The sequence below is a fragment of the Triturus cristatus genome, chromosome 7 (genome assembly GCF_964204655.1).
Source record: "Triturus cristatus chromosome 7, aTriCri1.1, whole genome shotgun sequence".
In the NCBI taxonomy this organism is placed as follows: Eukaryota; Metazoa; Chordata; class Amphibia; order Caudata; family Salamandridae; genus Triturus; species Triturus cristatus.
Window position 1 is genome coordinate 1,489,406,461 of NC_140590.1, and position 26,338 is coordinate 1,489,432,798.

Genomic DNA, 26,338 nt, shown 5'->3' on the forward strand with positions numbered 1-26,338 from the left:
CATAACCAACCAAGGCCCACTATACTGACCATAAGATTTCCAACTCGGCAACCTTCAAGTATACAATCCTAAAATTAGAAAAAAGTAAAATGGTAGATTTGACAAAACAAAATAAAACACATCTTAAGAGGGCATAAAACATATGATCGCAGTGCAAAGTGTCTAACCCTAGTGATTTTGTCAGAGAGACAACCAACACCAAACCCCTTGTTAATATAAGAATCAATGAGAAACCATGTAATGCAATATCTGTCTACAAGCTTTGACACAGTGTAATAATAATCCAGCCTAAAGGCCTTTTAACTTTGTTAGTTTTCCACTATAACATACCCAGCCTTTCTCATTTTTTTCATAACTTTTCATAATAAACAGATCAGACCTATGGCATCTGACTTAACTTGTCCAGATGAGCCAATCAGGTGAAAGATGTTATCACTGTTCTGTCACAACAAATAACATAATATTACTGTATTGAGCGCAAGCTTTGAAACAACCATCAGTATAGACTAATACGATTAGTAATATTTACAGAATTACAGATGGCAAAATAATGTACAACAACTCCACAAAAAAGGAACAGCAAGAATTGTCAAAGCACACATCTACCCCCAAAGTTTTCCTCCAAGGGCAAGTAAGGCCTGTGCTGCTGTGGTAATCTCTGAGATTCCATGTAAATTAATACTAGTTTACAGTCTTTAGATCACTGTAATGAAAATCAACCATTAAAAATAGTCAATGGCTTTAATTTATACTTTTCTCAATAAGTAAGTTGGGCCTTCTGTCTTTTTCTTAACTTTTCATATCAAACAGATCAGGCATATGGAATCTAAATTGATATATCAAAATGAACAAATGAGGCCTATACACCTTTTTCTGTTGGATTGCCTCTATTCTCAAATCAGGCCTACTATTTTGATTATAAGCTTTGTGATAAGGCAGCCAACAATCAGAAATTACAAAGATGTGTAGAATTACAGTTGGCAAAACAATATACAACCCCCCCAAGAGGATTTAACAAGATCTAAAATAATGGATATCTTGTACCGCAAGGGTTTGTCTGTGGTGTTGACCAACACCAGAAACCCTTCTTTACTAAATTAATCTGTGAGATTACATGTAACAAAATACCAGAATACAGCCTTCAACAGTGTGCAACAATAGTCCTTAAACACACATTGTATTAAATAGATGCATTTCACAGTAATTACATTTGGCATACTACAATCGTTATAAAACTTAAAAATAAAGAGATCAAGGCTATGGCATTTGGCATAACTTCTCCCAACTGATCAGTCCTATGTTATTCCTAATTGGCTTGTCATCATATCCAACTAAGGTATCCTGTACTGCACATAAGCTGAAAACCACCAAGTGCAGTCATAAAATTGCAGATATATACAGTTACCTTTGGAAAGAAAAATACATTCCCCCTAAAAAAGGGTCTATAATGAATTATCTATTTTTTTTTTACAGAGTTTTATATAGCGCAAACTTAACCCAAAGGTATCGGGTATCAGAGCGCTTTACACGAGCACCAGTTGCGTTTACATGAGGACACATTCATTTTGTTAGGCGCTGGGAGATTAAGTGATTTGGCCAGAATCACAGAAAGTTGGCATCCTTGCCAAGACTCGTACCCGGTTCCCCAGATTTGAGGTCGACCGCCGTAGCCATTAGGCCAACTCCTCTCCCCTAATCCTCATTGCAATCTCATTGCAAATCTACAATTTAGGGCCTGATTTAGATCTTGGCGGATGGGATGTTCTATCAGAAATGTGACAGATATCCTGTCCACTATATTACAAGCTCATTATATCCTATGGCACTTGTAATATGGCGGACGGGATATCCGTCACGTTTTTGACAGAATATCCCATCTGCTAAGATCTAAATCTGGCCCTTAATGTGTTTGTCAGACTAGGTACTAACACTAAAGCCCTTGCCTACTAATGTAATATATGGGATTACATGTAACAAAATATCTATCTACAGTATTTACCACAGTGTAAAGACAATCCACCCTTGAAAGCTTATTGGCATTAACATACATATTTAACAATACATTGGCCAGGCTGACGTACTTTGGCGTAACTTTTCATAATAATTTTTTTTCCCAAAGAGCCAATCAGGCATCTAACCTTTATAATTGAGTTGTCACTATAACCAGCTCAGGCCACACAAGGCAATCATCAGCCACAAATGTACTGTTGTAGGGTTTGTCTGAGAAGAAACAAGAATCAGGGGGAACCACCATAAAAACACTTGCATACTATAGTAATCTGTGAGGATGCATGTAAAGCAATATATGTTTACAGCCTTTAACACAATGTAATAGCAATACACCCAGAAAGGTTAATTTGTCTTCACCACATGGTGTTCATATAAATAAATCAGGCCGACTGCTTTTGTCGCATATTTGTATAATATAGCTATTAGACCTATGGCCACTGATATAACAGTTTGTAAAGCATCAATCTGTCATACAGCCTTTATTAGTAGCTATCAAAATAACCAACTCAGGCCTGCTGTGTTCTGCATAAGATTTTCCACTAGGTAACTATTGGTATACAGTCTTAAAAGTGTATATATGTACACAATTACAGCTGGCAAAACAACATACAACCCTTCCGAAAACAGCATAATATGGATATTCAGGGTGCATATCTTACCCCTGGGGTTTGTCTCAGTGGGTAACCAATTTCCAAACTCACTTGAACTATGATAGTATGTAAGTTTTCCTATAACAAAGTATTTGTCTGCAAGCTCTAACAGCATAATAGGAACCCTCCCTCAATGGCCTATTTCCTTTTACATATGCTTTTCACAATAAATAAGTCAGGCCTACTGCATTTGTCATAACCTTTCATAACAAACCGATTAGGCCTTTTATCTTTGACCACTGGCTTGTCGCCTAACCAAGTCAGTCCTTATGGGTTGAGCATAAGCTTTCCCACAAGGCAAAAAGTGTAATTCAAGCTCTCTTTTTCAGTGAAACAAATTGTCTGTCAAATGAACCTCAGTTCTGATGGGAGTCAACATTTGAGGGAAATTAAACCAGTAGAGCTCTTTTTCTGTTAATCACATCAGACAAAGCGATAACTGTGCTCTGAAGCCAGACCTTAAATGAGGAATAGATTGCCATCAGGCACCAAGACAACAACGCAACACCCAGGTCTTTCGCATCTCAATCAGAGACACTCAAAGCAGAGTTAGAATGCAAAAGGATTTGGGGCCTCATTTATGAGAAGTGACGCATCGCTGCGTGAAAGCAGCGGTGCGTCAGTTCTCAGTGCGCCCTCCTTGCGACATGATGGACGCATAATATTTATTGTATGATGCATCATGTCGCAAGGAGTTACAGATACATCAGTATTTCTGACGTATCTGTATGCGCAAAAGTGCGCATTGCTGGAGTGTGTCACAAAAGTGGCGCAACTCCAGCAATGTGTCCTTTCACATGGGGCAAGACCCATGTGAAAAGGCCTGTGTCAGTCTTACGCCTGCTGTGAAGCAGGCGTAAGATATTGACGCATTTGCACCCGAAAAGTGGCGCAGTGAAATCTCGCGTCACTTCTACGAGGCTTACTTACGTGGGAACGCCCACCCTGCATACATTATACCTGACGCATAATGTAGCGTAGGGGTTTGCAAAGTGACGCATCTGCTTAGATGCGTCACTTTGTAAATAGGGTGCAACAGGAGACATGTTTTACCGCGCCGATGCATCACAAAAAGTGACGCAACGAAAGCGCAAAACTGTCGCAAGGCCTCATAAATAAGGCCCATAGAATTTAAACGTAAAAAGAAAAATAATAGAGTTTCTTAGACTCTATATAAAGTGTGTTATTTGCTATTTAACATGAAACATCTTAAACATTTTGAATATACAATTCTACATTTTACTGTCACTTTTCATATTTATTTCCACAAGACAGATGCGACCAGTTGCATTATCTGTGTAAGTTCAGCCTCAGATGACCCCTCAGGCCCCAGCCCTCAGTCCCTCCATGGTGGTTGTCGATGCAAAACCTTTCAGAATAAATCCAATGCTGCACGGAAACGTAATCTCATTTGCCTCTCATAGAACACTCAAGCAACTCATTGGGGGCACTTCTAGGGAATAAGAAGTGCTTGGTGTCTGGTATGTTCCCTTTTCAGAGATGCTCGGTGAATCATGCCAACAATGATGTTAGTCTTCTACATGTTAATATTTCAGTCCTTATTTCTCCATAAATAACAGTATTTTTGCTGAGTCTGACTTACATTCATGAATATGAGATTCACGTGCACGAATTCATTGTCTCCATAGGTCACTGGCAGTGGCCTTGGTTCATTATCTGGACAAATAACACAGGTGAGTTATTCTTCCTTTCATTTTGCAATTGTAAAAGATGTGTGTTTCTGTTGAGGAGTGCGCTAGAATAACATTCACTGAAGCAAAACACGTCCTCCCAAAAGGCATTCATGCCCATTCTTTCCATGGCCTCTCTCTGGAGGAATCCCACTAAGAAAGGAATGCCGGTAAGCTACCTAGGGTTACTCCCCATCTTGGGTTGCTATAGCACTGTCGTTGGCACTGAAGCTAGTGTAATATTAGATTCTTTTTGGGGAAATAGAGAATTATGATTCCATATGGGGCTCGTCTTTCAAAGACTCCAAGGAAAGTGGACGTTCTTCATGGAGGTCGCCCTCAAGCCCTGCTTTATTGCTTATTTTAAAGTATTTTCATGAAACACGTTTTTCTACCTTCACGGGGCAAGGACCATCTAAGACCTAGTGATTAGGATGAGGAATTAATGCTTGACACCAGAATCAAAATCTTAAATGACAGTGCTCCTGTGGTAGTGTTAAACCGGGCTAATTCCTATTAGCATGTGAGAAAGAAATTCTAAACAGCAGGTCGTGTGTCAATCATTCAGTGTGGGCTAGACTCCATAGAAGTCTGGCTGTTCATTGGTTTATGGTTCAAGTTTAAGGGACTCCTCCGATTTCAGATGAAGCTCTTCCTAACCACAGGAATAAAAGTTACAATCCCAGCATGGATGACCCAAAGACAATTATAACAACTCAACATGTGTTTGAAGCAATTTGGGGTCATTTGTTAGCTGAAAAGCACACATTAAAAGCGCAAAATGCCCTGAAGGATTGTTTTTAAGCAGGCAGGTACCCTTCCCTGCACAAAAAACAATCCTGCCTGTAATAGAGGCACCGTTGCATTATGGTGCAAGGGTGCCTGCATTGGCACCAGGCTGCACAGAGTGCGCCGGCGCAAGGAGAGCAGACATGCTCCATTTCTATGTAAATACAAAGGGGCAGATTTATGTTGCCTGGCGCATCCCTGCAAATCAGCAAGGATGCGCCAGGAATGATGCGTCACGCAAGTTTACCCTTGCGCCACACATGATGCGCCGCATTTAGAATGCGGAGCATCATGGCGCAGGAATAAACAGATGCGTGACGCATCCGATGGCGTAAGGTTGGCGCAGTGCTTCAGTTGCGTCGCAAGCAGTGTTCCAACCTACCCCATCCCTAACATGGTGCGTCAAGCCTTACGCCTGCTTCAAGCAGGCGCAGGGTTTTGGCGCATCAGCGTTGGGAAAGTGACTCAGTCAAATCTTATAGATTTGACTGAGTCACTTTTCAGGGGCGTTCCTGCGACGGAACGCCCCCCCCTCTGTCGACACGCCCACGTGAAACCTGACGCAGGTTTTACGTGGCGCAGCGCTTTACATCGTGACGCATCTCCATAGATGCGTCACGATGTAAATATGGCGCAACGTGGCGCAGGGTTTACACCGCCGCTCCGTCACAAAAGTGACGCAACGGCGGCGTAAAAGTGGCGCATCTCCGATATAGATCTGCCCCAAAACATCTCTGCTCACTCCCTTTCACACAACGCGGCGCAACAACTTTGCTTACTGTCCTGTGCTGTGTGAAAGTTTTATAAATGTTACCCCTAATATTCAGCATCACTGGCACTTGGCATGGAGCTCCTATACAACCTTGGGCTCCTGCACTTGATGTTTCAGAAATTGACGGGCTTTGCCATTCTTCTATATGCAAAAAATACCCTCAGAGGAAAGGAAAGTGTCGAGCAAAGACTCTCTCTACAGTAAGCATAGATTTGCTATCAGCTCTCTCAGTTCACATCCATTACTGCCAGTTTAGTAGTGTTACCATTCATCGAACTGTGTTTTATAGCTTTTTTGTCCTGTTGACTCAAGCTGCTTGTACTATTGTGTCCATTCTACAGTGAAGTGATGATACTTGTCAATATAAAAACAACTTGTTCTTTAAATATGTGCAGATCTGCGGTAAAGCCGTTCTTATAGAAAGATTGACATTCACGCCCAGTGGAACTCCTCGTGTGACGATAACTAAAGATAATGTCAGCGGTAAACTATGTGGCACTTTACAAGCGTTTGCTCAAGGAAATCTTGAACCTTTTATTGAAATTAACGCAGTGAGTATCAACTATTTTTGTCATTCTCTGTGTCTAAGTTTTTGTAACATGCACTGATGGAATTGGAACAAGAAATAGATATTCTCATGAATAGAACAAGCCTAGTAGTAAAGCAGGACCGCCTTGTTGTGGTTCAAGATATCTTTATTTCACAAAAGCATTATACAAAGGAACAGGTGAGCGCCAGGATACACCTCCACGCGATCTCTCATCCAACCGCTACTCTGCCAAGCATCCGAATGCCACTCTCCTAGTGACATTCCAAGCACGCTCCACGTTTACCTTAAAGGTAAACACCTAACTGTATAACCCACCATAAACATTAAAGTAGGACACAACAGCCTAGTAGTGTGCAAGGGATGCCATTGATCCTGGTGCAAGTAAGCGACCCTCCCCTCCAACTTGATCTGTCTTTCTGATCCTCCAACCTGAGCCCTCATCACCCTAGATTAGAACTATCACTTAATCTGTACAGTCATCCAATTACATACCGAGGCATGTCATCATGGTGTAACAAGCAAGACTGACACTCACTGAGAATCTGGGTTTCTGCACTGCACTCTATACCCATCATTGAGTCTTATTGAGTTAATATATTCAATGCATTTTGGGAACTATTTTACACACTTCAACGTTGTAATATTTTGGAATTACAAACATCTTCGAATTCAAGTGTATGTTCAAAGACACAGCTAGCGTCTAAAGAGAACTGATGGTTTTGCAGAAGGCAGAGGAGATTGCTGATCAGTGCTAGAAGAAAGTCATCGCCTGCAATAAACATTTTTATGAATATAAAATATAATCGATAAGCAAGAGCAACAACAAAGTTGTCGACTGAATAGGGTGTAAAGTATTGCAGCAATCCTGGGACTGAGCTAATTAGATGCCAAAGGGAACTAGTTGCTTTTGCGCAGATGCATGTTTATGTCATTTTCTTCTGCTTGTGGAGGCACAGATTTAGTGTAGCATTTTGTAGAGGGGTAAGAAACGTCAAAAGGATTGGATGGATGGTTTGGGTGGTCATCAAAGAGGTTGATGCCACCCACGTGAAGTGTTATGTCACACTGAACATCTAGTGCTGCAAAACTGCCCTTGCCCACCATTTCTCTCGGGTCTTGGCTCTGGCAGGATTTCTCCCCCTCATCTCTGCATATGTAACCCTTGCTCATCATTACCTCTACATATACCCTTAGCTCCTTTGTTCTCCATCACATCTACTTAGGTCTTCCTCTCCTGTTACCTTGATCTCGTCATATGCCTTCTACATACTTTTCCTTTGTTTTTTATCATTCTCCTCTAGTCCAACTCTTTTCTGTTCACCCCTCTTCATTTGGCCTCACCAACGTTCGTGTGCATATGACATCCCAACTATTTCTGTTAACATGTTTATGTATCATGTATACAAACTCTTGCTGTCACTGACTTCTGCATTTAGCATCCCCATAACTTACTGTCCTCACATCTGGATAAATACTCACTTACTCAGTAATTTTTATTGTCTCTTTATCTTTATATGTGAACAAACTCGCTGCAAGGTAGAGGTTCTGACCGCTTTAATCCTTCATAGATTTTTATTTCAGTTCACCTAGGTTTAGATCTCTTCTGTAAGTTAGTTTAGATGAGTCTCAGTCATTGTAAGCTCTGGCCAAATGGCTTTGAGAGCTAACCACCAGTGGCCACATTTTATAATAAGGTCTGCCGCTGAACAGCTATGTTAAGAGGCTCCACACCGGTTGCAAATTGACCATGTCTGCACATATATGCACACCTGTTTTCAGGCTGAGCAAATGGTACTACTGTCTCACTGAGCCCAGAATCTTTGCACAGGTAGCCTGCCGCAGATTGGACCTTTAATGAAATGATCATGACCTGCATAGTACTTACAGTTTAACTGAGCATCCAAAATAAAAATGCCCCCATTTGTTTTTGACTATTGTGTGAGTCTGTAGCGCTTCAGTATAAATCAGTTGTGCTTTACAGTATTCACACTGTACATAAAGACTGTGCCAAAATATGAACTTCAAATTGACTAAAACTAAAGAAAAGTATTTAAAAGAAATTATTAGGTTTAAAAAGGTCCCCAGTGCTAATATTTGGCCATTTTAGCAGTTCTTCGTGTACTTTAAGTGTTGGAGTATTTTTCTGAGTCAGTACCTTACAAGGTTAGGGCTTTAAGCTATCCTGCCAAGTCAAGGTGATTATTTTGGTGGCCAGCAGGCTGCGCTCAAAGCCTCCCTCAGACACAAAACTAAAATTGGAGAGTCCTGGTGCCCTCCTGGGAGAATAAGAGGGTGGATAAGAAATCTGCATGTGCCAAATAACTCACACTTACTGGAAAACATTGGGGCTTGAAGATAGCAAGAACAGATGGGCAACACATGGATGGTTTCCAGTCTGGAAAACAAACACTTTTGACTTCTACTGACTTGGATTCTGTAAACCTTGTGTTTTCAGAGCCAGTGTCAATCACATCCCCACTCACTCTGGGGAAAAGTGGAGGAAGGACTTGCCTGGAATCCTGGAGGACAGGGAGGAAGCCAGCTCGGTGCTGGGGTTGCAGGGGTGACCTAGTCATCCATATGAGGCTCTAAAGGGTAGGAAAGGCTAGGAAGTCTAAAATCAGCACTCCTAGTGGTTGACCGGTGAATGCCACCAGAATCAAGAATCAAACATCCTAATTTATGACCTGCCTATCCTTTACCGCCCTATCTCACACACCTCTGTTTATTCCCTACCAATCTCACCTCTGGCGATTCCCTCTTTCTCTTCAGTTCTATTGATGCCTGTTCCCTTCAAATCTACAAATGAACCCCTATCCTCGTAACCTCCTTTATGACAATTACAATATATATCTTGCTCCTCATCGCATCTATATATCCCCCGATTCATAGCTTCACATATGCTCTCCTAACCAATATCTCCTCCTGCACTTGGATACTACACCTCTGCATAATTTCTCTTCAGCTTTGATTCCTTCTATGTAAACACTCCATGCCTCTGTTCCCCATCATCTCTCACTATTCCCTCCCAATCTTTTCTCCCTCTATATTTTGACTATACCCTTTATCTCTTGCTGCTTCTCACCACCGTCTATGCCCTACTTACTTGCTCCTCATCTATGCCTATGAATTTCACAGCCTCGTGATACACCCTGGCTCACACAGACACTATGGGTGAGCAAAATAGCATAACCTTTTCTTGGAGTACGTGTGTAATTCTTATGAGAGTTATAGGTTTTACACATGGGAGGCTGTCTGTGTGAAATTCATATGCAAGATATGCCTTAAAGTATGAAAGTCATGCAAGATACCTACTCGGTGTTTTGTTCATCAGATTTCTAAGGTCACTGAATGATCATTGTTATGTCACAGAATGAGACTGAATAACACATCCAATTTCACAGCTACCACACAACATTTTGTGATCAAACCATTTGTCCTGCAAAATAAAATCACGAGATCAGTGTTAACATATTGAAATTGCACATGATACAAATATTCCAATAAAGAGGGTTTATGTGAGATTATGTTTTGTAATAAACATTATGCACACCTCTAAAATGAACACACCTGCTTCTACTGTTTTCTGAAGGAGTAGCATCCTCACTTGCCCCTGTTTATCTTTTGGTCACATGACCTGGATGTAACCCGCATGCATTCAGCTACTTCTCATCCAGTGAATGTGTGAAGAACTCACAGATGTCTTGAGTGTTCCCAACTGCTCCACTCGCACTAAGTCAACTAGACTTCTTCATAGTCCTCATGTCGATCAGGATTCTCCTGGAACTTCTATTCAGCTTCAGTGCCATTTCCGGTACAAATGGCGGTGTGTAACAGTATTACCTGCTCAGTTCTCTTGTTCCTCACACAATAGTGGCTGTCCCTCCAGTTTCCAAGAAAAATGCGTACTTTACTTTGTGGCGGAAGGTTACGCGTGTTCTTAGCCAAAGGAATACCTAAAATACCATTTAAAATGTTAAAAAGGCCACAGAACGTGCTACAGGTCCGCTGAGTTCAGATGAAGTCCAGCCCTCATTCCAAGGTGTACTGGGTTCACGGATCTTACTTTGAGTCTATGGACTTCATCACATTTAAGAAAGAAGTTGAGATCACTGTGAGTGACCCCCTACAACTGAAATCTAAAAACTGAGTTAGAGTTGGCAGGTGGGTTATTCCAATACAAATGTGACCCCCAACTTATTGCAAGTACCACTGAATCTACAGCACTTTAAAAAAAGGCAGACATGATATCTCTCACAATTGTGACAGAGCAACCAGTCTGTCAAATTATAAATAAAGCCAGGGTATACATAAGTGGTGCATTTCAGGAAGGAAATGTTTTTTTCCAGTTTATATCGCTCCCTAATGTGTCGTAGTCTGTGGACTATTTTTCAGAGTCTGCTGATCCAACACAACTGAAATGGTGCTTGATGTCTGCTGTCCCATTTCAGGGACAGTGAACACTGGCAAAGATGGGATCTCCTAAGTTAGTAAACAAAAGTCCATTAATAATTGTTTCTATAAAAAGAACACAGACTATGTGAGAGGCCCTAGTAGCCTCCATGGCCTCGTAATACAGGCCTGCCTGATTGAGAACTTAAAGGGTTTTATGCCTGTCAGGGTCCACAAGTTTGTCATTATATCTGCGGAGCCTGTGTGACTGGTAGCTTTTAAAACGTGTAATCCATGAGGGAAGCCCTCCGAGCGTACACAACATGAAGCAACTACTAAAAACAGCCCAATTACTGTAAACAATTAAGCACTCGATATCATAGTACAGCATACTCATGTCATATAACCATACCACCAGAGTCAAACAAACATCCACTATTACACAAACAAACAATGTACACATAGTCATTCTGCAACAAATATGAACAGATACGTCCCACCACCCTTAACTCACAATAACATATAAACCATCACCAGACATGGAAGTCGTTTTACATAGCCATATGTCCAGATCATTATTACAATCACACACACTACAAGATATACCTGAGTAACCAATACAGAGACATAACTATTATTGGAGAAAATGAGAACCAACATATTTCAAAACATCATAAACCCCCAATAAAAACGTATTCAGTGATTTTTTTTAACTCTATAACAAAAGCAAAATAGCTCAAAAACAGCTTGTCGCAAAGAAGTACTTTACTAATACTCAAGATGATGCTAATAAAAAGATATGATCCACAAAAATCTCAAATTAATCTAAAATTAATACTAACAACCTACAGCAGTATCAATGTAATCAGACATGTGTTTAATGTTTTCATTTCACATGCTATTAGTAAAATCATGTGTGATGTCAGGCTGCTTCTGACCTCAGGCATTACAGCCCTCATGGTTTTAAATTTCATCACCCATAACATCGCCTTTAGGTTTGGATAACAGCATTGTTGTAATTATTAATTAGATAAACCTATGATTCTGACAATGCGTTAGAGGCTTTATGAATGAGGAGTAATACACAAACCTAAATCGATAATTGACCTCTTACAAGCTTGATTGTAAGCTTTCAAAAGATGCAGACGAAAATGGATATTTCAAATGTGAAGCATGTTTAATGGATGTCATTGTCCTTTTAACTATTAACCCAAGGGATGAGTACACTGGGGGTAGGTCGCTTGTAGAGAGCTGGCCGCTGAACATCATTCAACAGCAGTATTTGGTCCAACTTTGCAGTGAAGGGCTGTAGGCTGAGCAAGTATTGTTATCATGGAGGAGCGGACGCAGGGTCTAATAGTCACATTTGAGACCCTTTGGACAACTCCTATCTGCACATGGACAAACGGCATGCATTGAAGGGTTTGCCCACATTCGGAATCTTAGGTGCAGGGTTTTGGCCGTAGGATAAGCTCATCTCTGAGCCCCTATTTTATATTGGATGCAGGGTAGCAGCAGACCCTTACAGACAACTTCCATTGTGTCTCTCTGCATAGTGGAGGTTGGCCACTTGTGAAGGGGAGATTGAGGACCCTGGCCACAGGCCAAGCTCTGTATCAAACCAAAGACCATGTAGTGTGGAGGTTTGGTGCATTCTGAGGTTTGGATGCTGGACACTGACAGAGCTGAGACAACAAGTCCAAGTCTCCTGATGCAGATTTGATGCAAGCTCTGATTAAGGCTATGACTGAGATGTCATGAGTGAGCTCATCAATGCTGTGATTTAACATGTGATGATTAATATAATATGTAAGGTCCTAAGCAATGCAGAGTGAGGCACAAGTTATAGTTAGTTCAGTTGACTTGGTGCATTTCAGTAGTTTTTGAGTTTAGAATAATATCTTGTAAGATATATTTTCACCTAACTATAATGTCACTTTAACCTTTTTTTTTTACAGTGAATTTCTTGGGATTTTTAAAATATTAATTAAAATACTATTACTATACCTCGCTATAACATCAATTTCACCCTTGTTTTTCTAATGATTTCTAGGATTTGTTTTTATATGATAATTAAGATATTTTACCATATCTATCTCTAAAGTCACTTTAAACTTTGTGAACTGTGAATTTCTAATTTTTTTTTAATGTCAAGTAAAATATTATTCCTTTGCATTATTCTAGTCTCACTGTGACTTGTTTCGTTTTCAAACAATTTCTATGGTTCCTTTAATATTAGAGGTGAACTAATATTGCCATACCTAACTATAATGTTTTGTAAACAAAACACAAACTAGTTTTCATAATAACCAATGATACTGTCAGTTTTTTCCTGGAAATTCCGATTGTTTTTTAAGATTGGAAAGTAAAACAATTATGAACAGACATATTTAACTAGCACTGTTAATGTAATGTTATTTAATTTGTTTTTCTGTTTTGAAAGATGTAATTTGTAAAAACAAAATTTTGTATTCAAATTTTGAACATTTAAAACTCAAATATATTTTTTTTGTTTTAATTATTTTTCTTTAAAATGTTTTAATACTCCCGGAAGTGTCACATGAGAGAAAAAACATTGCCCTGCTTCTATTTTAATTTAAATAGCAATCAACATAATTTGAAAAAATCACTAACTAAATTTACTTCTAATTTTATAGAAGTGAATATAAACATGATTAGTTTTCGATCCTGCAAGTCTCCTGTGGGAGTTTGTCACCCAAGAAAAAGCCCTGGTTTCATCCTTTTTTGGATACCACAATGTAGAACTAGGATGATTTCAGTTCTTCACTCACAATGCAAAAGAACGTGTTATAAAACATACAATTCCCATACAACTGTCGTGAAGGAGACATTATAGCTACATTCTAAAATATAAAAAACACTCAATTATTGTGAGCTCTACACTTACAGATTCCCCAATGAATTTGACATCATAATTTCGGCCACAGATGCCATAACAAAAGCCATCAATAAAGTAAGAGGTTACATCAAAGCATACCACATCATCAGTGACTTAATTAAAGCCCCAAATGGAAACCTTTTGACAGTGTAGGAGTGCAAGAAATACTGGATGTGAGCTGGCATTGTAATCATGAGGCAGGAGTTGAGTTTTTTTGTGTGAAAGTTTCAGAATTCAGGACTAGAAGCAGTTTCTCCCGCTCATGTAGAGGGCCCTTCATTGCCCAAACATTCCAGAAGAGACATGACCATTAACAACTTTGGACCTTTGCAGCAATGCCTTAGCTAAACCAGGGCTAGCTTTAGCGCTGGTGGCCGGGCGCGGCCCGTGCAGTTAAGAGCGGTAGGGCGGGGTGTGAGGGAGTCAACAGATGAGAAGGAAAACTTAAATGTAAAAAAATGAAAACCATTTACCTTGCGCTTTTTTATTTAAGTTTCCCTTGCCGTTGTCTGTCGACTCCCTCTACCCCTCCCCCTTACCCCCCACCCCACCACTCTTATCTGCACAGGCCATGCCTGCTGGTGGTGCCGGGCACAACACACTTTTTGCCTTCCCTCCATGACCTCCTTCTCAGATTCTCTCACTATCACCCATCAAAAATGCCCCTCAACTGTCCACAGTTGCTGTCTCACATACATTTCATTTGTCTTAAAGCACTGGTAAAGGATGGCTTTACTATTCATTCAGCTATCCACAGAAAATACAGATATGTTCTTTGTTACAGGCATATTAACCCTCAGCTCTACTTTATGGTGAGTCAAAACTGCCACTAGACAAAACTCAGATCTCTCTCTCCAGCAAGAACATTAATCACAAGAGTTATCTTGACATTTTTATTGCTGCATGAAAGATGGATGCAGAAGCAGCTCTGCAGCAGGTACATTTAAGTCTTAACAAGTCACCCCACCTGATGTCAGTACCCCACCTCCAGAACAGCGCTCAGTGCAGCCGCACCAGTTGCACCGCCTTAAAGCGAGCCCTGAGCTCAACGTCCTGCATTGTAGCACAGGAAGGTCACATGAACGGCCCAGGGGCCATATTACATATTGGCATTTTTTGCGCCAAGCACATCTTTGAAAAGATGCATCAGGCGCAAACAATGCCAATATGCCCCATTATGGTGAATGTGCTGCCCTGGGGGCAGCGCATTCATGTCAAAACATGGAGCAGCTGCTCCGTGTTTTCACAGTGCAGGCGGCACCCGCCTACACTTTCAAAGGGGTTTGTGATCCCCTTGCAGACGGGTGCAGTTGTGACTGCACCCGCCTGCAGGGGGATGTCTGGGGGGTCCATGGTACTCCTTAGGGGCTGCTGTCAGGAGGCTGACAGTGTGCCACCTTTAAGTGCGCGTCCTGAGGGCTTCTTTGACTCTCCGCCCGCATCTGTAATATGGCACAGGTGCAGAGTGAAAGGAATTCCCTCATTTGCATAGGGCACGCCCCAATGCTAATGAGGGAACACCCTCAGTTGATAGCGCTGGCCCTTTAAGTGCGCCAGGGCTACCAGTATTATAGAAGGGGACACACAAGCATCTAAGTCCCCTTCTATAATACCAAAGAGCCACTGGGACGGGCAAAGCGAGTGCAAACATCCGTTGTGCCCCAGGGGCACCTAATGTAATACTGCCCCAGCCCTGCATGATCAAGCTTACCCTGAAAATTATCATTCTTGGCTCTTGTTTGCTGGTGCGGCAAACACAGACTTCCTGCTCTTTTCCCTTCTGGTGTGATTCTGCGATCTCTTTGCAGATACTAGGGGTGCCCTTTGATGGTGAAGTCACAGGAACTTCTCATTAGCACCTAGTGAAACTTTAGAAGAAATATTACCTATTAAGTAAGCTATATCCTTTTGTAATCAACATGGAAGACAAGAGGAATAAGTTTATTAGGTAAGTTTTGTTCATCGGTTTCCCCTCTCCATTCAGTGTTTTTACAGATTTATCTTTATCTTTTCCAGCAGGAGTATTTTTCACTTTTCCTACCGATTGCTTTAATCTCTTTTAATGATTTGTTTTACCAATCAACCTACTACTGACCTATGATGAATTTTGACTCTTGCCTTTCAGTAGAAAGTTTACTTTTAAATTACCCTTTTATTAAAGTGGACTGTTATTGACAGTGATTAGAATATGGAGTGTCTCACACACCAGATTATTGGTCCTGTTTTCTAATATCGGTTGACATGTGGGATATCAAAAACTACGATTCAGAGATGAAAGATTATCGATCTGTACTTGTTGTAGAATTGTTCAGAGTAGTCTGGAAAACTGATCACATTTTTCTAAACCTCACCTTTCTATTTGCAGACCCTTGACTTTACGGGAACGTTGAAATATAATAAACCTTGTCTCAGAATTAATTTGGTGTTTGATAGGTAAGATGTTTTTATTTATACATTTAAATACAGTTGGCATATTGCAGTGCTTAAAGACAAGAGGGGTGGAAGGCCACTGAGTTTGTGTGACAATGGGCTGAAAGAGGTGAACATTCAAGTGCCATGGATGTTTGCAAGAGATTATTCAATTTTTGGAGCCATGTAGCTCACAATGTTTCCTCCTTCTGCCATTTTTGTTTTGACACTACCACTACTCTTGTGTCACTACCATGGATTACTTTATGCCCAAAGATAGCTCATTCAGACACTAATGGAGACAGCGCAGCCGGGACACCTTATGTTAGGATGAACACCTGATCCTCCCACACCACCACTGACCATCAAGGTGCAAGAGATATTAATGACAGCGGCTAATTATTGATTTTCCAATGCTTCGCACAGTATTAGAATAGCCACTTGTGGGGGCACAGATAGGAACTGCTGTACCTTAATGCTTATTGGTCCTATCTTTGTTGCAGTCAGTTTTATTCAATACACATATTAGTACTGATAAAAAGTACACATTGGTGGAGGGGCTGGGGCACAATGCTTAAAGTGCACACAGCCAATCATTGATATGGAGCCAAAGGGGGGGTGGCTACGCTGGCCAAGATGGCTGACATGCTCGAGTAGAGCTCCGGCCCCCGGCCTGTCACATCGATAGCCATCCTGATCGTTAAGGCTCGGCGGCTTACCACATATTGCCCATATGATAGCGACTACTGGTAAAATGCGATAAGGGACAAAACAAAGAGCAGAGACAGCGTCAGAAAACAGCGAAGAAGGCTCACCACAAAATGATAAATTCGCAGCAGCAAGAAAGTAAGGAGTGACACCCTGGGAAGAGCCAGAACTCACTGCGCACTGGCCCAAGGTCGCACCAGCATCAGCGCCTAGTGGAGGAGATGTCCTGAGGGTGAGGGCTCCATACCTGAGGCGGCCAGCTGTCCCGCGGTGGAATTGGCACAGGCTCGCAATGGGGTGGAGATTGCAGCCGGGCCCGAGGATCGAGGGCCTCTTAAGGAGGCTCCCCCTGTCACTCAATAAAGAATAAAGTGGCAGTAACTGGGCACCGCAAGCAGGTAATCTGCGCTGGGGGGGAGTGAGCACCATATATGCTGGCGGAGGCAGGAGCCCTACATAAAATGGCGGCCTCCTAGATAACCAATACAACCAGAAGTTTGGAGGACAGGCCTGCGCGTCCCTTAAGAACAGTAAAACATTGAGAGCAGGGATAATACGCTGGACTGCCGGGGGGTGAAACATGCCACACTTTAAACAATGTAGGTGGTGCAGATCAGAGCTTCCGAATCCCCTCTACTTCCACGGACGGAATGATTCACAGTCACACACGCATACACACATCACACACTGGTGGGGCCCATTACACCAACATTCATCCTAAATCACTCTATCCGTGCCCTGTAAAGGAGAAAACACTTTCACACGAACCTTATCCAATCTGCCTGTACTTTGAGGTCAATGCGACCAACTAGTTGCTTGTAAATCTAGCGAGAACATTTCATAGATTACACAAATCAATTCAATAAACATGACAAGAAATAACCACCCGAGACAGAAATTTAAACAGATTGTTCATTTATCTAAAATTGTAGGAAAAGCCAATTAAATGCAAATTTCATTTCTCTCATAATTACCTATTCTGTCTAAATGTCAGATCCTAAGTCAGAACCGGTCCTCAGTAGGAGAAACAGAGTTTCCTGCAGTCATGTAGAGTCACCGTCCTCTCCGTCAGCATAGGGACCTCGGATCATCAGCTCGGGAAGAAGTGGCACTAGACCTCTCTAGTCTGCTAATATTTATACTAAATTTACATTCTATAAAGTTACAATTTCTTTGTTCAGAACGGATGAATGGCGGAAATAATGTCATCTTGGTACATTTTCGATATTGACCGAGATTTTCTCACACCTAGATTGTCCCAAATAATGAATAGCAGAATTGAACGTCCATGACTAATTCGATACATCTACGGATGTCTCTACTAGGTAAATTTGTTTCAATAGTGAGTTCATTACAAGTTCATATGCAACATCTCCATCTTCCAGGGGCACTTGGCTGCGTTCCTGGACTTGTCATCATGTTTATGGCTTTTCAGTTCAATGGAGGTGCAAGGTCACAGGCAGAGCGAAGCCTTTTTGTAAATTTCCATCTACTCGAGTGCAGGCTGTAGATGGTAGCCATTTTCGGGTAGGCCACATTGGACAACTTAAACAAAAATAAACATAAAACAGAATTACTGCACGGAAATGATTGTACAGTGTTATTCCCCTGCTAATACCCTTATGTGTGTGTATTTATCTAGCCATTTGCGACATCAAAAAGCCATTAATGCATATTAATTATAAGCGCAAACACAATAACATCACATAAGCAACATCGATTTCTGTCAGTTTGCTCACCAACTTAGTTCACTTATTATTGTAGCCATGCAATAGCATTCCCATGTGTAATTCTCTTGTTAATAAGGTTGATTAGACAACATTTGACAAACTTTTAATACTTAATAATTAATCAGTAGTACTTTTAGTTATAACATGCGAAAATGAAACAGGTATTCGGTTTTAAAGTAAAAACCCTGCTCCATCAATCCCCCCTTTGGTGATATATAATCACCACAAAAATCAAAACCCCAAAATCAATTTAGTTTCCCCTTTTGGAAGAATTCAAAATATCTTCTTGTTCATTTTTCTAAACCCTTGTTTCCATCTCATTTTCCTTTTTAGTTTCTATATACATGCTTTCTCTTAGCTCTTCTAATTCTATTTCTTGTGGATCTCTTTCTGGTTTCTTTTGTCTCCTTTTAACATTTTCTTTTGTGATTTTCTTTTTATTTCTTCTATATCTACAACACATACATCCTAATCTAAGGATCAATAATGCAACTATTACACAAGTTAATGGATATAATATCTTACCAAAAATAGTACTACCTATTTTAGCTACAAAATTTTTGATAGCAATCATCTTATTAGCCATTTTAGTCCAGATACTTTCAGATTCCAGTGGTACTAATTCTTCATGCAAATCAGTAATATCTTTGATATAGACTATTAGATCTTTACTTTCGTCAGGAATGTAAGTGCAACAATGTTGAACTTTCAGCATTCCACAGACTCTACCCTCTTTTGCCAAAAGAATGTCAAGGGCAAGTCGATTTTGCATCGCCATAGCGCGTAATGCAACCATTTCTGTATTAACCAAAAGAAAGCCTCCAGCGGTGCTTGTTGACAAGCGATTCACCACTGTTGACAGCTTCCGAATGCCAAATGCATTTAAAGAAATTCCCACTGCTGGAATTAAAGCTCCAAAAATATCTCCTACAATTTCTGTCCATGTTTCTCTTCTATAGCGTGTTAATGTGTTAGAATGTTCAGCATCATCTACTCTATCCATGTGGAAAATCTTTGGAAAGACCAGGCCAACATAACATGTACCAAACCAATGGTCAGGCAAACGGTAATAAGCCTTGTTCCCACAAACATAATACACTCCGGGAAAAACTGGATCTTCTCCTCCTCTAAATCCCCATGCGGTTGCAATAAAGTATGTGTCATGGCACTCACTAGTCCCTATGAAATAATAATCATATTGGGATCTCTTCCTGGTAATGCACAGTTTTCCTTTCTGTGGGGCATCTATAGCCATAGTTGGACTGGCTCCATTTTTCAATTCCTTCTCTTTCTCAATATCCCACATTGTGTCACTCATTTTATGCCCTTCTGCTTTCTTGTGCATGTTCAATCTTCTTCTTTCAACCATGTCTAAAAAATTCTTCTCTTCTCCCTTCAAACTACAAGTTAAATTATTTCTAAAACATATTCTAATGTTAATTCTTTGGTTTCTAAAAAAATCTCACCTAACGTGTTAGCTTCTTTTGCAGGATTCAGTGCTTTATTCATAGGCAGCTGCCCAAGAATATTATCTATATTAGACATATTGTAATCTAATTTCCCTAACTGATAAAATATACTAATCAACACACTACAGGAAATTCCATACATAGCCAGAAGATGATGATAAGTCACTCCTTCCGAAACAGAGGCAGGTAATTGCATGCAGACGTAGCAATCCCTTACTTCCATTGTCTTTACGTACTCATACAACAATTTAGAAAAAACATTGCTAGAAAAATCATTAATTGACCTATCCTTATGTATATGTATATTGCTAGTTCTAGTCGGTACTATTTTCTGTGGACTTTTCCCTATATAAGTTTTGTTCTCAATATGACCTTCTTAAGTGTCTTTAGTGACTCTAAATGAAATCAGTAGAGCAAGCACGCTCCAAAGCAGCATTAATAAACCTGTACAGCAGCAGCACATTTTGCACCATCTTTTCAGAAAGGTACATCTACTTTTATTCTCAGTGTTAGCCATTTTGTTAATTTGACCGTGTCTTTTGACTTAGCCACTTCTACTCCTCTACTGAACTTTTAAGGGCAGCAAGTACCCGACAGATTATTACAATCTACTAATCTTAGTATTTCTTCTTCTTCTCTTCTCCAAGTGAATTTTCCTTGGATTTACTCAATTTGGATTTTCATCACTTTTCACTGTCTCTTCATCATCCTCAAACTGTATCAGGTCCTGAACATCCGTCTCTTCTCCAATGTCGGACAAGATAACTCTCAGGATTCCCACAGCTTCTTCTTCAGCAACCTCCTTCAGTAAAGCCTCCTCTGGACTTCCTTGGCTGTCCGCCTCTTCTCCTTGTTCAGGCAGTGCCACATACGTCCATTCCGGTGACTTGTACCTCTGGTTTGGTTTCCTTATTCTTTTAGTTCTCTCAGGTATCTTTGTTTCCTCTTCTTTGGTTGGGTTTCGACTTGACACTTCGTTCACTTGTTCAGCTTTCGAAGAGTTAACTCGTGTCAGTCTGTACCTTAGTCTCTTTATCTTATTTGGCCAAAGATCTCCTTTAGCATTTCTCTTTTGTTTTCCTTCTTTATTGTTTCTTTCCCCAAGCCAAGTTCTCTTTCTCAGAACTCATCCTCCATGTATCTCATTGTCACTTTCCTCAGACTCTGTCTCAGTTGCCTCTTGTTCATCAACAGCTTTCTTTTCTTCAACAACTTCCTTTTCTTCAACAGTCTCTTTTTCCACCAATTGAGATTTCCCTACTTCTGTCCCTCCTCGGGTCTCCGACACGAAATCTTCTTGCTGTCTACTTGTCCCTTCACCTAGCTTGTTGTTGATGTTCCCTACACCTCCTCAGGGGTTTTCCGCAATCTGTCCCTCTCTGTCTTTGTCTGTCCCTTTTTCTTCAATATTTATCTCAGGTGGAACTTGTCCAATTTCCTCATGTGATTCAGGTGTCTCTTCTGTAAGAATGTTCTTTTCTTTTCTTCCTTTCTTTTTAGGTTGGTCACTGTCAATTGGAACCTAAGGCAATTCCTCTGAGTCTGAACGTGCTTCTGCAGTTTGCACTGTTCTCTTCAGAACCTCTTCTGGTGGGATGAAAATTTCCCTTGACTCACTTTCCCTACTTTCAGGATTCTTTTTTCTTCTTACTGCCTCACTGTCTGCATCATCACTGGAATCTGATTCTTCAAAGTATTCTTTTCCTGTACCATCTCTTGGATTTGGAACTCTCAGTGTGTGACTTGCATGTATCCAATTTTTCACACCAGCACACTTCACAGCAGTCGTTGTGGTCAAGATGACTTGTCTTGGCCTTCCCCACCTTGGAACCAGGCAATTCCTTCTTCTGTGGACTTTTATCCTTACCCAGTCCCCTGGGCTCAGATCATGGGCTGGTTTCTTTTCAAGTGTGGTGGCGTCTTCTCCAACCTGGTGAAACACAGAATGAACTGCGTCAGCCAGGCCTTTGCAGTAATCCAAAATCATGTCATCAGTTATAGTCATCAGCTTGTTCACTGGTACATATGCATGCCTCACAGCACGTCCCATGATAATTTCATGTGGACTCAAACCTGTTGTTCTGTCTGGAGTAGACCTAATGGTCATCAAGACTAGAGGCAAGAAATCGGGCCATTTCATTCCTGTGGCTAAGCACATTTTGCCAATTCTGTTTTTGATGGTACCATTCATTTGCTCAACTACACCAGAAGCCTCTGGTCGGTAAGCACAATGCAACTTCTGCTGTACACTCAATGCCTCACAAATTAGACCCATGATTTCATTATAAAAATGTCCTCCTCTGTCTGATTCAATGGTTACTGGGAACCCATACCTTGGCATGAACTCTCTTAACAGTAATTTGGCCACTATTATCCCATCATTTCTTCTTGTTGGGCATGCCTCCACCCACCTGGAGAACAAACAAACCACCACCAGGACATACCTCAATCTGTTGACTGGGGGCATTTCAATGAAGTCTATCTGCATTCTTGTGAAGGGTCCTCCCTCCCTGCCTATTATTCCTAGGCTCACCACTGTTTTCTTTCCAGGATTGAATTGCTGACATATCAGACATCTCTGGCAGAGACTTTCTGCTATCAGTCTTAACTTTGGACTGTACCAGGTTTGCTTAAAGGCTCTTATCATAGCATCCCTCCCCAAGTGTCCTTGGCCATGATACATCCTTGCCATTGTTGATAGCATACTATTTGGCATGACTGGTCTTCCATCCCTATAGACCCACACATGATCTTTTTCTCTAGGTGCACAACCTGCTTTCACCCAATCTCTCATTTCCTCATCTTCTGCCTCATCCTGCAGCTGTTTTACTTCCTCCCATGTTCCCACTTCATTAGTAAACATTAAGGAACAAGAAGACATTTCTCGTTCTTTACTCCTGTTTATTGAATGATTGTTTCTTGCACAATATTGTGCTATGTCATTGGCAAACTTGTTACCCACTGTTACAAAAGGCAGCTGTATCGCCTCTAGCAGTTTTCCAACCACTTCAGCATTCTTTATGGGAGTTCCACTTGAGGTCAGGAAACCTCTTTGTAGCCATAGCTGGCCAAAATCATGGACAACTCCGAAGCTATACTGGCTGTCAGTCATCACAGTCACTCTCACACTTCTCCCAATCTTGCATGCTTTTGTCAGTGCCACCAATTCTGCCACCTGAGCGGATTTAACTCCTTTCAAGGGTGATGCTTCCACAACTTCTGAGACTTTGCACACAGCATATGCAGCACTCAACACTCCTTCTTCATGTCTCAAACAAGATCCATCCACAAATAACACATGATCACTTTCAGGCAGTGGCAGATCTCTTATGTCTGGCCTTGGCTTTGTACAGTAATCAAGTACATCCAGGCAATCATGATCAACATCATTTCTCACTCCCACACATTCAGCATCAGGCAACAGTGTCGCTGGATTCACATTTACACATCTCTCCAGACTTACATTGGTTGCACCAAGAATGACTTTCTCATATTTAGTCAGCCGACAATGAGACATGAACTTTGTCCGGCTCCTTGTTAAAAGGATTGCCACATCATGAGGTACAAATACCCTTACAGGATATCCCATTATGATTCCCTCACTTTGTTCCAGACTTTTGCAAGTAGCAGCTACTGCTTTCAGGCAACCTGGTAAACCCACAGCTACTGGGTCAAGAGTTGCTGAGAAATAGGCAATTGGCCTCCTCAGACGTCCATGTTTCTGGATTAACACTGAAAGTGCACATCCATTTCTCTCACTACAATACAGCTCAAATTCCTTTTCATAATCAGAAATTCCTAGGGCAGGAGCTTCACAAAGTCTGTCTTTTAACTCTCTGAATGCAGCCATTTCTTCTGGGTTTAGTTCTAATGGGTCTTTCACCTCACTTTTGGTCTATTTAATCAATGGTTTGGCAATCAGGGAAAAGTTACTTATCCACTGACGACAGTAACCCACCATTCCCAGGAACATTCTCACCTCTCTTTGTGTCATTGGGGCTCTCATTCCTCTAATGATTTTGATCCTGTCAATGGTCACTTTTCTCAGGCCTTTCTCAATATTATGTCCCAGATACTGGACTTCTTTCTTACAGAACTGCAATTTGGCTGGAGATACTTTTAATCCTCCATCTGCCAAGTGATTCAGTAATGCAATGGTGTCTACTTCACAAGCTTCACGTGTTTTTGATGCCACAAGTAGGTCATCAATATACTGGACCAGGACCGAATTTTCAGGCATTGTCAGACTTTCCAGAGATTTCTTTAACAACTGATTAAATATTGAAGTGCTCTCTGTATACCCCTGTGGAATTCGGCACCATGCCAAAATCCGTTCTCCAAATCTAAAAGAAAATATTGGCTGGCTGTCATGATGCAATGGGATTGAAAAGAAAGCATGACACAAATCAATTACCGTATACCATTCTGCATCATGGGGAATCTGATACAAAATCACTGATGGATTTGGCACAATAGGACAACATGGCACAACAATCTTGTTAATCTTTCTCAAATCCTGTACTATTCTGAACTTTCCATTAGGTTTCTTCAGTCCCATTATTGGTGTATTACATCGGCTGCTCAATATTTCTCTTAACACCCCTTGCTGGATCATTTTTTCAATTAAGGGTGTTATTCCTTCAATTATTTCAGGTGTCAATCTGTATTGCGGTATGTTTGGGTAAACCACTCCCTCTTTTACAGTAATCTTTACTGGATCTACATTTCTCATCAGACCCACATCTTCTCCAGTAAAATCCCAAACTGCTGCTTTCACTGTCTGTTTCAATTCTGAGGGTAATGCATCTGGATTAAATATTGCATATGTTCCCAAAGCCTCACATTCTCTGTTATTCATGGTCATTCTGTATAGAACATCCTCATCAGGTGTCTCAAAGGTTATTCCATCTGGAGTACAGAAAATAGTGCAATTCATCTTGCACAGCAGATCCCTGCCTAACAAGTTCACAGGACTCGTGTCACACACCACGAATTGGTGCATGTCTGAAAATTTCCCTATTCTAACCCTTACTGGTTCAGTAAGTAGAGTTTTAATCTGTGTGTTGGACACACCAACTACTTGGATAGCTTCATCCGAGAGAGGAAGATTCTTTATATCTGCTGACCTGACAGTTGATGTCGTGGCCCCTGTGTCAACTAGAAAAGTGACACTTTCGCCATTAATTTTTCCATCTACAAAAGGCCCTGCCTGGTCTATTTCTAGAGTTGCGCCAAGTACACACTCTTCTTCCTCTCTTCGGTCACGTCAGAAGTCTCCCTCGGAGTCACTTCCCTCATTCTTCAGCCAGTACTGAGAAACTGCGCTTGCGCGTTTTGGTTTGATTACCTGCTCTTCATCGTAGAATCCCGACTCTTGGCTGTACTTCTGTGATCCTCTTCTCTGGGGCAAGGGTGGTTTTGGCACCTGGTTCTGCTGCTTATCAGCCTTCTGCTGTTGCCGATGCTGACCACACCCCTCACTCTGCACCTGTGAATTCAATGATGGATTATCGTCATTAGTAGACGGTGGATTCTTACACTCGGATTTCCAGTGCCCCAATTTTCCACAGTTGTTGCAGGGGAACTTTTTCTTTGCTTCTTCAATATTCCATTTTCCTTTTCCTGGACCAAACCTGGGCTTATTTCCTGGGTTATTTGCCTGTTCAACCAGCTGAGCTTCCTGTCTTTCTGCAACTTTCACCTGTGCCCACATTGCCTTTTCTTTTAGCTTTCTCTGCTTTGCCTCAATCTCATCACTGAAGTATTTTGCATGTCTCAGAATCTCATCAATCTTCTTACTCTGCCAGTCTACGGTGTGCTGCCGTATCATTTCACTGATTTCAGGCCGCAAACCGTACACAAATCTATACACAAAATGACTCAGATCCTTGTCACCCAGGTGTTCATCTCCACTGAACTGCTTAAAAGCTAGTATCAGTCTTCCATAGTAAGCATGGACTGATTCTTACAATTCTTGATGTGTTCGATCTATTTTAACCCAGTCTGTCTCCTTGGGGGGTACTTTATTTTTCAGGAAGGCCATAACCTGCTCGTACTTCTTCATGACCTCCGGGTCTGGAGCTCCTGTTTTTGGATCTCTCGGGTATTCCTTAGTGGGCCAGTCTATGACTATTTTACATTCTGCCCACAGGTCTGCTGGTACAATTATATCAAACAGACTATTCAGGTCAATCCACAGTACTTTTGACAGCTTTACAAATCTGTCGACCTGTCTGTACCACTCAACGGGCTTTTCCCTTAGTCGAGGG

General features: G+C 41.1%; 1 protein-coding gene across 1 annotated transcript in view; it reads left to right on the forward strand.

Moving 5' to 3' along the window:
- Positions 1 to 26,338, forward strand: part of LOC146812239 (uncharacterized) — a 303,094-nt gene that overhangs the window by 207,816 nt on the left and 68,940 nt on the right. Inside the window, exons 11-13 of the mRNA XM_085615147.1 lie at positions 4,310 to 4,354; positions 6,308 to 6,463; positions 16,119 to 16,186. Of these exons, the coding sequence (XP_085471273.1) occupies positions 4,310 to 4,354; positions 6,308 to 6,463; positions 16,119 to 16,186 (269 nt within the window). The remainder of the gene's footprint in view (positions 1 to 4,309; positions 4,355 to 6,307; positions 6,464 to 16,118; positions 16,187 to 26,338) is intronic.